Source organism: Heptranchias perlo, chromosome 32 (assembly GCF_035084215.1).
Source record: "Heptranchias perlo isolate sHepPer1 chromosome 32, sHepPer1.hap1, whole genome shotgun sequence".
Classification (NCBI taxonomy): domain Eukaryota; kingdom Metazoa; phylum Chordata; class Chondrichthyes; order Hexanchiformes; family Hexanchidae; genus Heptranchias; species Heptranchias perlo.
Window position 1 is genome coordinate 30,128,573 of NC_090356.1, and position 12,613 is coordinate 30,141,185.

The 12,613-nt window shown below is 42.0% G+C and overlaps 1 protein-coding gene across 1 annotated transcript in view; it reads left to right on the forward strand.

Annotated features, from left to right (window-relative positions):
- The window catches only part of hspg2 (heparan sulfate proteoglycan 2), a 473,886-nt gene that overhangs the window by 341,100 nt on the left and 120,173 nt on the right, over positions 1-12,613 (forward strand). The window contains 5 exon segments of the mRNA XM_067970061.1: positions 3,730-3,865; positions 5,543-5,694; positions 10,059-10,188; positions 11,300-11,451; positions 11,967-12,096. Of these exon segments, the coding sequence (XP_067826162.1) occupies positions 3,730-3,865; positions 5,543-5,694; positions 10,059-10,188; positions 11,300-11,451; positions 11,967-12,096 (700 nt within the window).

Consider the following 12,613-nt stretch of genomic DNA (forward strand, 5'->3'; position numbering starts at 1 on the left):
TGTCAAAGTCGTTGCAAAACTTTAGCAAAATTTGATGACTTCTAATCTCTTCTGAGCTGTATTGGAAGTTGTATTTTATCAACATAATAGTTTTATGTGTCTTTAGAGTAATTTTTCTCCTCTTCCCAAATGGTTAATTGGCGACTAATCACATTCCACAATTGAAGACAAAGCCGCAATTAGCCCATGTTGCCTGACCAAACCTCAGGCCTGATCTCCTACTCAGACCTCCAGCAGCCACAGGTCTAGGGTGGCTTTGTACTCCAGTTCAGCAGGAAGGAACCGGAAGGAGCACTTGTAACTTTATTCCTGACTGGCACATCAGCTGTTTCTGTCGACTGTTTCTAACGGCAGGCTTTCTGGAGGTGAATGCTTTTCACGAATAACACCGACCTGACTCAATCGGAGCAAAGGGGGAACATAGGAACTGGAGGAGTCCATTCAGCCCCTTGGACCTGCTCCACCATTCAATTAGATCATGGCTGATCTGTATCTTAATTGTATTTTCCTGCCGTAGTTCCATATCCCTTGCTACCCTTACCTAACAGAAATCTATCAATCTCAGTCTTGAAAGCTCCATTGACCCAGCATCCACAACCTTTTTGAGGGAGAGGATTCCAGGTTTCTGCTACCCTTTGTGTGAATAAGTGCTTTCTGTTTTCCCTCCTAAATGGCCTGGCTCTGATTTTAAGATTATGTCCCTTCGTTCTTGATTTCCTCCACCAGAAAAGATCATTCCTCTGTGTCTACCCAATCGAATCCTGAGAACATTTTAAACACCTTGATCAGATCACTCCTCAATCTTCCACACTCAAGGGAATACAAGCCAAGTTTCTGCAAGCTGTCCTCGTAATTTAACCCTCTAAGCCCCAGTGCCGTTCTGGTGAATCTGATCTATACCCCCTCCCCAGATAGGGTCTGACTAAGGCTCTATACAACTGAAGCATAACTTCCACCCTTTTTTAAATCCAGCCCCCTCGAGATAAAGGCCATATTCCATTAGCCTTTTCAATTGCTTTTTGTACCTATCCACTAGCTTTAAATGATTTGTGTACTTGGATCCCCAAATCTCTCTGCTCCTCTACAGTTCCCAGTCTCTCTAGGGGAAGAATTGCCCTCGGGACTTGGCAGGCAGGTGTTACAAAAACAATTTCAGTCAGCAACTTCCTGGAAACCACTCTTTATCTTTACTAAATGGTGAGTCTAACATTAGGAACTATCTACGGGGAATGTTCAAAGCGCACTGTGGCAGCAGTAAGCTACAAAGTTGGTAAAGAATTTAACAGAAGTGCAGCCCTTGAAAAGGAGCCTTTCCCCACGACACAAAACTGGCCCAATTTTACAGCTCTGCTCAATACTCCTCTCAATCAAAAACAGGTCAACAGATCATTGATCTTGTCTGCGGTTTGTTAGGGCCTTGCTGTGTGTAAATTGGCTGCCGTGTTTGACTGCAAAGCAACAGTACTGCAAACAAAATTCATTCATTCAATGCTAAGCACTTTGGGATGTCCAGAGGACATGCTATGGTCCATTTATAATGTAACTCCTTTCTTTCTAGTTATGAGAAGTTTGGATTGAGGGCGGTGATACTTTGTGCTGTTTCTATGGCAGCTCCAGCAGATCATCATAGTTGTCCCTGTTTTACAATGGATCCATTGCATGGTGACCAAACAAGTAGCATTCTTTGAGGACAAGCCCACCCTAACTGTCAATGTCCCTGTGGCCCAGACCTTACCCGTCTCACAATTGTGTCATTCAGTTTCTTTGTGATCTTGGCATCCTGCTCGCCCCTGAGCTGAACTTTAAACCCCACATTCTATCTATCGCCAAGACTGCGTACTTCCACCTCAGCAACATTACCCACATCCATCCCACGTCAGGTATTCCGCTGCTGAAACCCTCAGATAACCCTTTGTCATCTCCGAAAACAACTACTCTAGTGTGCTCCTTGCTAACCTCCCATCCCCCACCCACCCTGAACTCCATCTTATCCAAAACTCATCTCCCCATATTCAATCCCACCACAAGTCCCACTCACTCATCACCCCAGTTTGCCGGCACTGGCTCCCCCAATGCATTTAATTCAAAATCCCTGTCCTCGTCTGTTATTCCCTCCATGACCCTAATGCACCCTATCTCTGCAAACTCCTCCAACCCTTCCCGAATTCTCTCTTCCTCTGATACCACGGCTCATCCCTCTCTCCTTCACTTTGTCCCAACATTGATGACAGTGCCTTCAGCTGCCTGGGTCCTCGTCTCTCTGGAACTCCCTCCCCAAACCTCTCCACTTGTTTAAACAAAGTCTTCTCAAAGCCCCTCCTGCTCTCATGAAGGATTTGACTCTTTGCTGGGCCACCTTCTCAGGGGTCAACCAAGTGTCCACAGGCTAATCTGTCATGAGGGCATCACAGCTGAGTCAAGCCAAATCAATCCAATCCTGTCCACACCCAATGTCCACTCATGCATTTTCAGCTGAGATGACTGGATGATGATCAGATTCTTAGGTCCCAGGGTTATCTGATGCTAAGTAACTTCCAAATGCTGTTTTGTAAATCCTAGACTTGGTGTTTCAGCCCTTAGCAAGTGTACCCCTGGTGCCTGATAAAATAGTGCTGTTTAAATGCAAGGATATTTGTTCATTAATAATGTGAAATAATCCATTAACATTTGAGTGCTAACTGTCCAGTGTTGTCGAAAGCATCACAAAAGAATTTGCCGGTTGCCATTGCTAAATGCTCAAGTCTACTGCAGTCTGTTATCAGAACTGCAAGGCAGCAGTGCTTCTTTACAATGTGGCTGTTTGCTCCTCTGCCAGTGCCCTGTCCTACAAAAGGATAAGATGTGAGTTTGCACCTCCAACTCGTCATTTGCTGAGCTGCTCATCTTAACTGGGCTGTTGGGATTTGGGTGGGGTGGAAGGAGATTCTGAGCAGAAACAAAATAGTTCCCCACAGGGTGTTAGAAGTCGCAGAGGACAAATTTACCACCACTTCTAGTTGCAGAGTAGTAGAGGCAGAGGCTAGAAGACAGATGAAGTTGTTCTCTTGTCAGAGTGACACGTGACCATGAGAAGGACCAAACAGAGAGTTTGGAATTGCCCTACAGATATTGCAGTCACATTTGACTCTGGCCAGACATAACCAAATCTATTGGGAAAATACTTGAGTTTTTGCAGGATCTTTTATTGCAGGCAGATGCATTGATGTGAGAAACATGATTGACAGTATCGCTGGCATGAAAACGCATGATCTACAGCTCTTCTAACCTAACGAAAGAAATCACCAATACTAGTGTGAGAGTCTAGGCCAAGTGTAGTCTTCAGATGAAGCAGGGTTCGAGGCCGGAGTTAATTGGCGCACGGACCTTAATTCAGTCCCTAATTTTCAACTCATAAATTGTCATTTTTATGTTTACATTACAAATCCCTACGTCCACATTTATACTGGAAACGCTCTATGTAAACTTGTCATGGTGCAATTACACCCCACCCCCCAGTGGAGGCGCTGTTTGTAGGCAACTGTCTGTAAGCTTCTCACACTGTAATTACACTTCCCTCCAGTGAAGGTGCTAATTATAGGCAGTTGCCATTATAAATATGGACATAGGCATTTATATTGGGAAAAGTTGACAAGTAGTGCACACACATGTAAGATTCTTAATATATTTTAGATAGATACAAATGTACCAACTTAATGCCATGTGATGTATATTGCTTTTAATTTTTTCTAGGCCAAGGTTGAACGGACAGACATTGGGACTCTCATTATCCCTTCGATTACTGCTGCCCAAGCTGGTGTCTACCTGTGTGTGGGAACCAATGCTGCTGGTTCCTCAGAAGGTCGCATAGAAGTCGCAGTATTTACCTGTAGGTGTCGGTTTTCCAGAAGTATTAAGTTTATTTACACTGATGCCTAAAATTGACTCAGGTCCAGCTTGCCCTCGCTATTGTGCTCGCCTCTGATCTTCAGCATAAATTACTCCCCATCCCAACTTCAAGGATTGTACTTAAAACAAAAAGCCATTTCAGATATTTCCTACCTGAGGAAAGATATTCCATTTCTACCAGGCCACACGTAGCCTTTAGGGGACCTACCATTCTGGCCCTCCCAGGCAGAGAAGATCTGTTTCGATGATTTATCAATGGGTTTCCCACTAGCCAAGTACAAGCTAGCTGAGTGGAACTGGCATACTTGCCAATTCTGGTGCCTGAATGCAACTAAAAAGCTCAGTACCGTTGGGACTTGAGACATTTTTTTTTACTTGCCTGAACAAACTTTTGAGTTAAAAACTAACTAGAAAGCAAATCATATTACAGCAATGAAGGACTCGCACTGACACCAAATAAGTTGGCTTCTCAGCTTATTAAACTTGGAAGGTAACTGATCCCAGAGAAATGGAAGTTACCTCATGGAAGTCAGTCTTCTTTAGATACATATTTGATCTGTCTGGGTGCACAGCTAAACCCCATTTCAACTGGCAAACAGCTAATAATGTCTGAATACAGATACTGTGGCAAACACTATATGCAGTCCATTGGTTTCACCTCAGAGATTTCCATCAGTTGGCTTGTGTCTGGTGTGCAGAATTTATTCTGGGAGTTTCACTCCAGAGTTGACTTCATACAAGGTTCATTGCAGAACACCACGCTTTAATGTAGGTTTTTCTTTCCCCATAGTGGGGATTTTTGCTAGTTAAAGGGTAAGTTTACATCAAGTACAATCACTGCAAGTGTTTCTCCATAACATGGAATAGGATTGTCTTTTGCAGTTGTGGTGGTTTCATAATCTATGAAATGTTAATCAATTAAATGTCCTTTCCTTCTCAGACCCTGGTTTCTCTTCAAAACAAGCATACTCAAACCATCTATGTATCTATTATATCTGATTAGTCGATCTCCCATAGCTACTTCCCATTATAAATTCCAACATCCACATTTCTAATGGAAACTGCCTGTGCAACCTTATCACACAGCAAATAAACTTTCCCACCAGTTTCTTTCCATAAACATTAGCTGGAATCTTGGCTTTTGAATATTTCAAAATCTAAAGCACTGAGTTGCAACCTTAAAATTTTCAAGATTTTATTGGAATTCAACCAAACTCATTGGGTATCACATTTGATTAAAAATGATCATAGTTACAATGTGCTGCTCGTGTACTTCACTAACCTAACTCCATGAATATTAAACAAAATTTGCGCCACAATCAAAATACCCATTTAGAATTTATGCGCTGCCCTAAAATGGTATTTTCTAAGATAAATGCATCATTAAAATACATTTGCACTTGCACTGCCTTCTGTAATTATGGCCCATTTAATTTGCAATATCTGCACTTACTAACTAGGTGTCTTATATTGTAATTTCTCAGATGCATCACACACTGAATACCGTTTTAAGAATATTGACTGTTGTGCAGGCAATCTTTACATGTCTGCTTTTCTCATCATGTTTGCGCTGTATTTGTTTTCAGGAGAATTTTTTTTTTAAGATTTGTCGCCTACGTTTTGATCTGTTTGTTTCTGGTCTCCACTCTCCCCACAGCACAAGGATCTGTACCGATAGTTAGAATTCAGCCCTCTCCTGCCTCAGTAACAGAGGGTGAAGGGCTGGAGTTATACTGTCAAGTGACGGGGGAGCCTCGACCCAAGATCACATGGCGCAGGGCGAGTGGTTACCTAACGGCCAACCACCAGGTATGTAATTGTGGTGATGCAAGACTCGTATTTTCTGGATTTGAGGGGTAGAGAGGGGAGGACTCCTAAGCTGTTCCCCACCACACTATTCAAAGAAGAGCAGGGGAGTTCTCCCCGATGTCCTGGCCAATATTTATCCCTCAACCAACATCACTAAAATAGATTATCCAGTCATTTATCTCATTGCTGTTTGTGGGACCTTGCTGTAAGCAAATTGGCTGCCACATTTCCCTACATTACTTCAGTGGCAACACTTCAAAAGTACTTAATTGGCTGTAAAATGCTTTGGGACGTCTTAAGGTCGTGCAAGGCGCTATATAAATGCAAGTCCTTTCTCTTTCTGGGTCACTGGACAGTAATCAGGTGAGGGAATCCTGACTGATGTTTTTTTTCTACCCGTCTCTGTTCATCAGTCAAAGAGCAAACACAGGAAAAGTGCAGATGTTCCCTTCAATGAGTCATAGTGTTGTGCCGTACTTGGCAGTATACATTTTATACACTCCGTTCCCTAGGCCACCGACTCCATCCCTCTCCCTGGCCGCTGTCTGAGGCTGAACCAGACCGTTGGCCTCCTATTTGATCCTGCGATGAGTTTCCGACCTCATATCCGCTCCATCATCAAGACCGCCTAATTCCACCTCTATAACATCACCCGTCTCCACCCCTACCTCAGCTCATCTGCTGCTGAAACCCTCATTCATGTCTTTGTTACCTCTAGACTTGACTATTCCAATGTTCTCCTAGCTGGACTCCCATCTTCCACCCTCCTTAAACTTGAGCTCATCCAAAACTCTGTTGCTCCATATCCTAACTCGCACCAAGTCCCGTTCACCCATCATCCCTATGCTCGCTGACCTACATTACCTCAATTTTAAAATTCTCATCCTTGTTTTCAAATCCCTCCATGACCTCGCCCCTCCCTATCTCTGTAACCTCCTCCAGCCCTACAACCTCCGAGATCCCTGCGCTCCTCCAATTATTACCTCTTGCGCATCCCCGATTTAAATCGCTCCACCGTTGGCACTGGAATTCACTCCCTAAAACTGCGCCTCTCCACCCCTCTCTCCTCCTTTAAGACGCTCCTTAAAACCTACCTCTTTGACCAAGCTTTTGGCCATCTGTCCTAATAAACTAAAATGGTGGGGGAAGGTTCAGGTAAGGGTAAATTTATAAATCTAAAGAGAAAAGTCAAGGCCATAGAGCAGAGTAGCAATTTGGGTAAAGATAAGCAGAGTGTGTCAGGAAGGGACAAAGAGTTTAACGGTAATAGTGCATCAGTGAATAAGGTCAAAGCAGGGAAAAATAGTAAAAAGTTAAAATTAAAGGCACTTTGTCTGAATGCACGAAGCATCCGTAACAAGATAGATGAATTAATGGCACAAATAGAGATAAATGTGTTTGATCTAGTAGTCATTGCTGAGACATGGTTGCAGGGTGACCAAGGTTGGGAACTAAATACTCCAGGGTACTTGACTTTTTGAAAAGATAGGCAAAATGGAAAAGGAGGGGGGTGTAGCCCTGATAATAAAGGATGAGATAAGGACAATGGTGAGAATGGGTCTTGGCTCGGAAGATCAAGATGTAGAATCAATACGGGTGGAGATAAGAAATAACAAGGGGTAGAAAACACTGGTGGGAGTAGTCTATAGGCTCCGTAACAATAGTCGTACTGTTGGACAGAGTATTAATCAAGAAATAAAAGGAGAGCGTAACAAAGGTAATGCAATAATCATGAGAGACTCTAATCTTCATATAGACTGGGCAAATCAAATTGGTAAAAGTAATTTGGAGAACAAGTTCATGGAATGCATTAGACACAGTTTCCTAGAACAATACATCATGGAACCAACCAGGAAACAGGCTATTTTAGATCTTGCCTTGTGTAATGAGTTAGAGTTAATTAGTAATCTCATAGGAAGGGATCCTCTGGGGAAGAGTGATCATAATATGATAGAATTTCATATTGAGTTTGAGAATGATAATAATTAAGTCCAAAACTAGAGTCTTCAACTTAAATAAAGCCAATTTTATAGATATGAGGGGCGAGTTGGCTCGGGTTGATTGGGAAACCAGATTAAAAGATATGATGGTAGATAAGCAATGGTAAACATTTAAAGAAATATTTCATACTTCTCAAAGAATATACATTCCATTGAGGAATAAAAACTCCACAGGAAAAGTGATCCATCCATGGCTAACTAAACAAGTTAAGGATAGTATTAAATTAAAAGAAGAGGCTTATAATGTTGCCAATAAGAGTAATAAGCCTGAGGATTCGGAGAGTTTTAGAAACCAGCAAAGGATGACCAAAAAATTGATAAAAAGGGAGAAAATGGAACATGAGAGTAAACTAGCAAGAAATATAAAAACAGATTGTAAGAGCTTCTACAAGTATGTAAAAAGGAAGAGAGTAGTGAAAGTAAATATGGATCCCTTAGAGACTGAGACGGGAGAAATTATAATGGGGAATCAGGAAATGGCACAGACGTTAAACAAATATTTTGTATCTTTCTTCACAGTAGAAGACACAAAAAAAAATACCTGAAATAATGGGAAACCTAGGGTCTAATGAGAGTGAGGAACTTATAGTAATTAATATTAGTAAAGAAAGAGTATTGGAGAAATTAATGGGACTAAAAGCCAACAAATCCCCTGGATCTGATGATCTATATCCTAAGGTTCTAAAAGAAGTGGCTGCAGAGATAGTGGATGCATTGGTTTTGATCTTCCAAAATTCCCTAAATTCTAGAACAGTCTCAGTGGATTGGAAGGTAGCAAATGTAACATCGCTATTCAAGAAAGGAGGGAGAGAGAAAACAGGGAACTACAGGCCAGTTAGCCTGACATCAGTAGTCAGAAAAATGCTGGAATCCATTATTAAGGACATGGTAATGGAGCACTTAGAAAATCATAATATGATTAGGCAGAGTCAACATGGTTTTATGGAATGGAAATCGTGTTTGACAAATCTATTAAGAGTTTTTTCAGGGTGTAACTAGCAGGGTAGATAAAGGGGAATCAGTGGGTGTAGTATATTTGGATTTTGAAAAGGCATTGGATAAGGTGCCACACAAAAGGCTGTTACACAAGATAAGAGCTCATGGGGTTGGGAATAATATATTAGCACGGATAGAGTATTAGTTAACGGAGAGAAAACAGAGAGTAGGAATAATCGGATCATTCTCAGGTTGGCAGGCTGTAACTAATGGGGTGCCGCAAGATCAGTGCTGGGGCCTCAGCCATTTACAATCTATATTAATGACTTAGATGAAGGGACCGAGTGTAATGTATCCAAGTTTGCTGACGATACAAAGCTAGGTGGGAAAGCAAGCTGTGAGGAGGACACAAAGAGCTTGCAAAGGGATGTCGACAGGTTAGGTGAGTGGGCAAGAAGGTGGCAGATGGAGTATAATGTGGGGAAATGTGAGGTTATTCACTTTGGTAGGAAGAATAGAAAAGCAGTATATTTTTTAAAATAGTGAGAAACTATTAAGTGTTGGTGTTCAGAGGGATTTGGGTGTCCTTGTACACGAAGCATGTTAACATGCAGGTACAACAAGCAATTAGGAAGGCAAATGGTATGTTGTCCTTTATTGCGAGGAGGTTAGAGTACAAGAGTAAGGAAGTCTTGCTGCAATTGTACAGGTCTCTGGTGAGACCACACCTGGAGTACTGTGTAGAGTTTTGGTCTCCTTATCTAAGGAAGGATATACTTGTCTTAGAGGGGTGCAACAAAGGTTCACTTGATTGATTCCTGGGATGAGAGGGTTGTCCTATGAGGAGAGATTGAGTAGAATGGGCTTATACTCTCTGGAGTTTAGAAAAATGAGAGCTGATCTCATTGAAACATGTTAGATTCTGTGAGGGCTTGACAGGGTAGATGCTGAGAGGCTATTTCCCCTGGCTGGAGAGTCTAGAACTAGGGGGCATAGTCTCAGGATAAGGGGTCGGCCATTTAGTACTGAGATGTGGAGAAATTTATTTTTTCAGAAGGTTGTGAATCTTTGGAATTCTTTACCCCAGAGGGCTGTGGATGCTCATTTGTCGAGTAAATTCAAGACTGAGATCGATAGATTTTTGGTCTTTAAGGGATATGGGGATCGAGCGGGAAAGTGGAGTTGAGGTCAAAGATCAGCCATGATCTGATTGAATGGCGGAGCAGGCTCGAGGGGCCGACTGGCCTACTCCCGCTCCTATTTGTTATGTTCTTATATCTTGTGGCTCGGTGTCAAATTTTGTTTAAAAATCGCACCTGTGAATTGCCTTGGGATGTTTTACTATGTAAAAGGCACTATATAAATGCAATTTGTTGTTGTTCTGTGAGAAGGTGTTACGAGGCTTTGATTTTGCGGTTGATCTTGTAGGTGCAGGGCCCTGTACTGCGCATTCAGCAGGCGACGCGAGCTGATGCTGGGGATTACATCTGCCACGCTGAAAACGTTCTTGGAATGCAGCAAGTTGCAGTCTCTGTGTCGGTCACCTCCGGTGTTTACCGTATGTAACATTCTCCATCTTATTTAATGCTATTGGATCACTTCTGCCCCTTCTTTTATTCTTAAAGACGGTCCAGTAATTACTTTGATTTTAACGTCACTTACACTGCACTTGGGAGACCAAGATTTTGGGTGTTGTTGAATGGGAGTGTAATCATTTGGAACTTAAGTCTGTTGTAGGAGGATGGGTTGGAGTTTTTCTGTCAGTTATGAATTTTTAAACTTAGCAATGGTGTTGTTAGAATGCTAAAGGAAATTAAGATGAAAATAAGTGGGGTTCGGGTAAATACTTTTAAAAGCTCCTCAAGCATTGGAATTGTGTCTGGGGAAAGATGTCCAGGTCATGGAGAGGGTGCAGAAGAGATTCACCAGAATAATACCAAGGATGAAAGCTTTAGTTTTGAGGGGCCATTTGAGAAACTAGGCCTTGTTTCATTAGAACAGAGAAGGTTAAGAGGAGAACAGAGAAGGTTAAGAGGAGAACAGATGAATGTGTTGAATATTATGAGAGGTAAATAGGGAAAAACTATTTCAACTGGTCAGTCATATGGGCATGAATTTAAGATCATCCCCAAACTGACAAAGGGAGAGTGGAACAAGTGGATATAAAGGAGATTTTTCTTAAAAAGTCAAAAATCTGAATTAATTAAGTAGATGATTAAGTAATAATATGGAATTTAATGCAGAATGGTTTAACACAAGGTATATTCAAAATGAAAACATGAAATGTGTGTATGAAACAGGGAAACATCTGGATGGTTCCAAGCCAATATGATCAAAGCTTATCAAATACTAGGACATTTTACTATAAATCAGAGGTATATGTTATCTTGGTACTGATCAGTGGTGAGGTTACATCTGGATTAATGTGTACAAAGTCAGCACTATACCTTCAGAAAAATATTGAAACAAAAAAGGTTCATTATTTAAAACCAGTTACAAGATAGCTCAAGAATTTGGTTCCATTCTTCAATTTTATATTAACTGTTGCATTGAATGCTCTCATTGCAAGAAACATATCTGTGATACAGCCAATGACAGCCTCAGTACTGTCCACTTTTGATTTGTTAGTCTCATTAAAAAACCTCTTCTGATCTCTACCCTCCCCACAGCACAAAGAACTGCACCAACAGTTAGAGTTCAGCCCTCTCCCACCTCAGTAACAGAGGGAGAAATGCTGGAGTTACACTGCCAGGTCACAGGTCAGCCGCAACCCAGGATCACATGGTACAGGGCAGCTGGCTCTCTAACAGCCAATCACCAGGTAGGTGAAGGTGGTGGAACAATCCTGGATTTTCTTTTTATGGGGAATTATTTTATACGGACATAATAAGTGTGTGATCGAAAGTTTAATTCATCACTGTGGTTGAAGCAGAGAATGCTTCCAAGAAAGCACCAAATAAAACCACATCCAAATCCCAACCATTGGCACTGCGATAATTTAGCCGGCCTCAGTATCAATCCAGTAATACACTGAAGTGGTTACTCTTTAGGTGTGAGGATGTCCAACTTGGTGGGGCATCACATCTGTACCCAGAATCAGCCGTTACCCAGCGTACATGTCTGTGCGATTTCCCAGCAGTGAGAAATGGAAACCCTGACTGGGTTTTCCTTTCATGTCTTGATTTTAGTTACTTGAGTCAACGAAGGGCACAAGCAAACGCCAAGTCCTGCTGAGTGGCGACGGTGTGTTGTACTTGTCAGTATATCTCTGAATGCTGAAAGCAGCCTGGGAGAATGTGAGTAACGGAGCCTGTGATTTTCCTGTTGATGCTCTAGGTGCAGGGTTCTGTGCTGCGCATCCTTCACATGACGGCTGCTGACGTTGGGGATTACATCTGCCGGGCTGAAAACGTCCTTGGAATGCGGGAGGTCAAATTCTCCGTCTCAGTCACTGTCACATCACCCTGTATGTAATCAGTCATTCTTTTAGTTTTTGATTTCCATCTTTTACTCTTTTTATGGGCTATTTACTTTACTGTTGTGCCCAGTTTTGACTACAGTTGGGAGCCAAGGATTTCTTGTGTTGTTTGAAAAGTGCTTTGTAACTTATGAGGCCTCCAACATTGGGAAACACGGTCTAGTAGCTTTATAAGAGTTTCATGACATTTTTAACATCAGTTGTGTGGCAGATACTAGAATCTGTCATTAGGGATAGAGTGACTGAACCTTTGAACAAAAAAGAGCTGATCAGAGAGCCAGCACCGTTTGTTAAGGTTAAGTCACGTCTGTTCCAAACAAAAGATTATTGGCAAAAATGAGAGCGCACAGAATTGGAGGTAGCCTTTTGACTTGGGTTGGAAATTAGTTGGGAGACAGAAGGTGGGGATAAAGGGTATGTACTCATTGGCAGGATGTGACAAGTGGTGTTCCCCAGGGATCTGTTCTGGGGCCTTAACTTTTCACCATATTTATTACTGACTTGT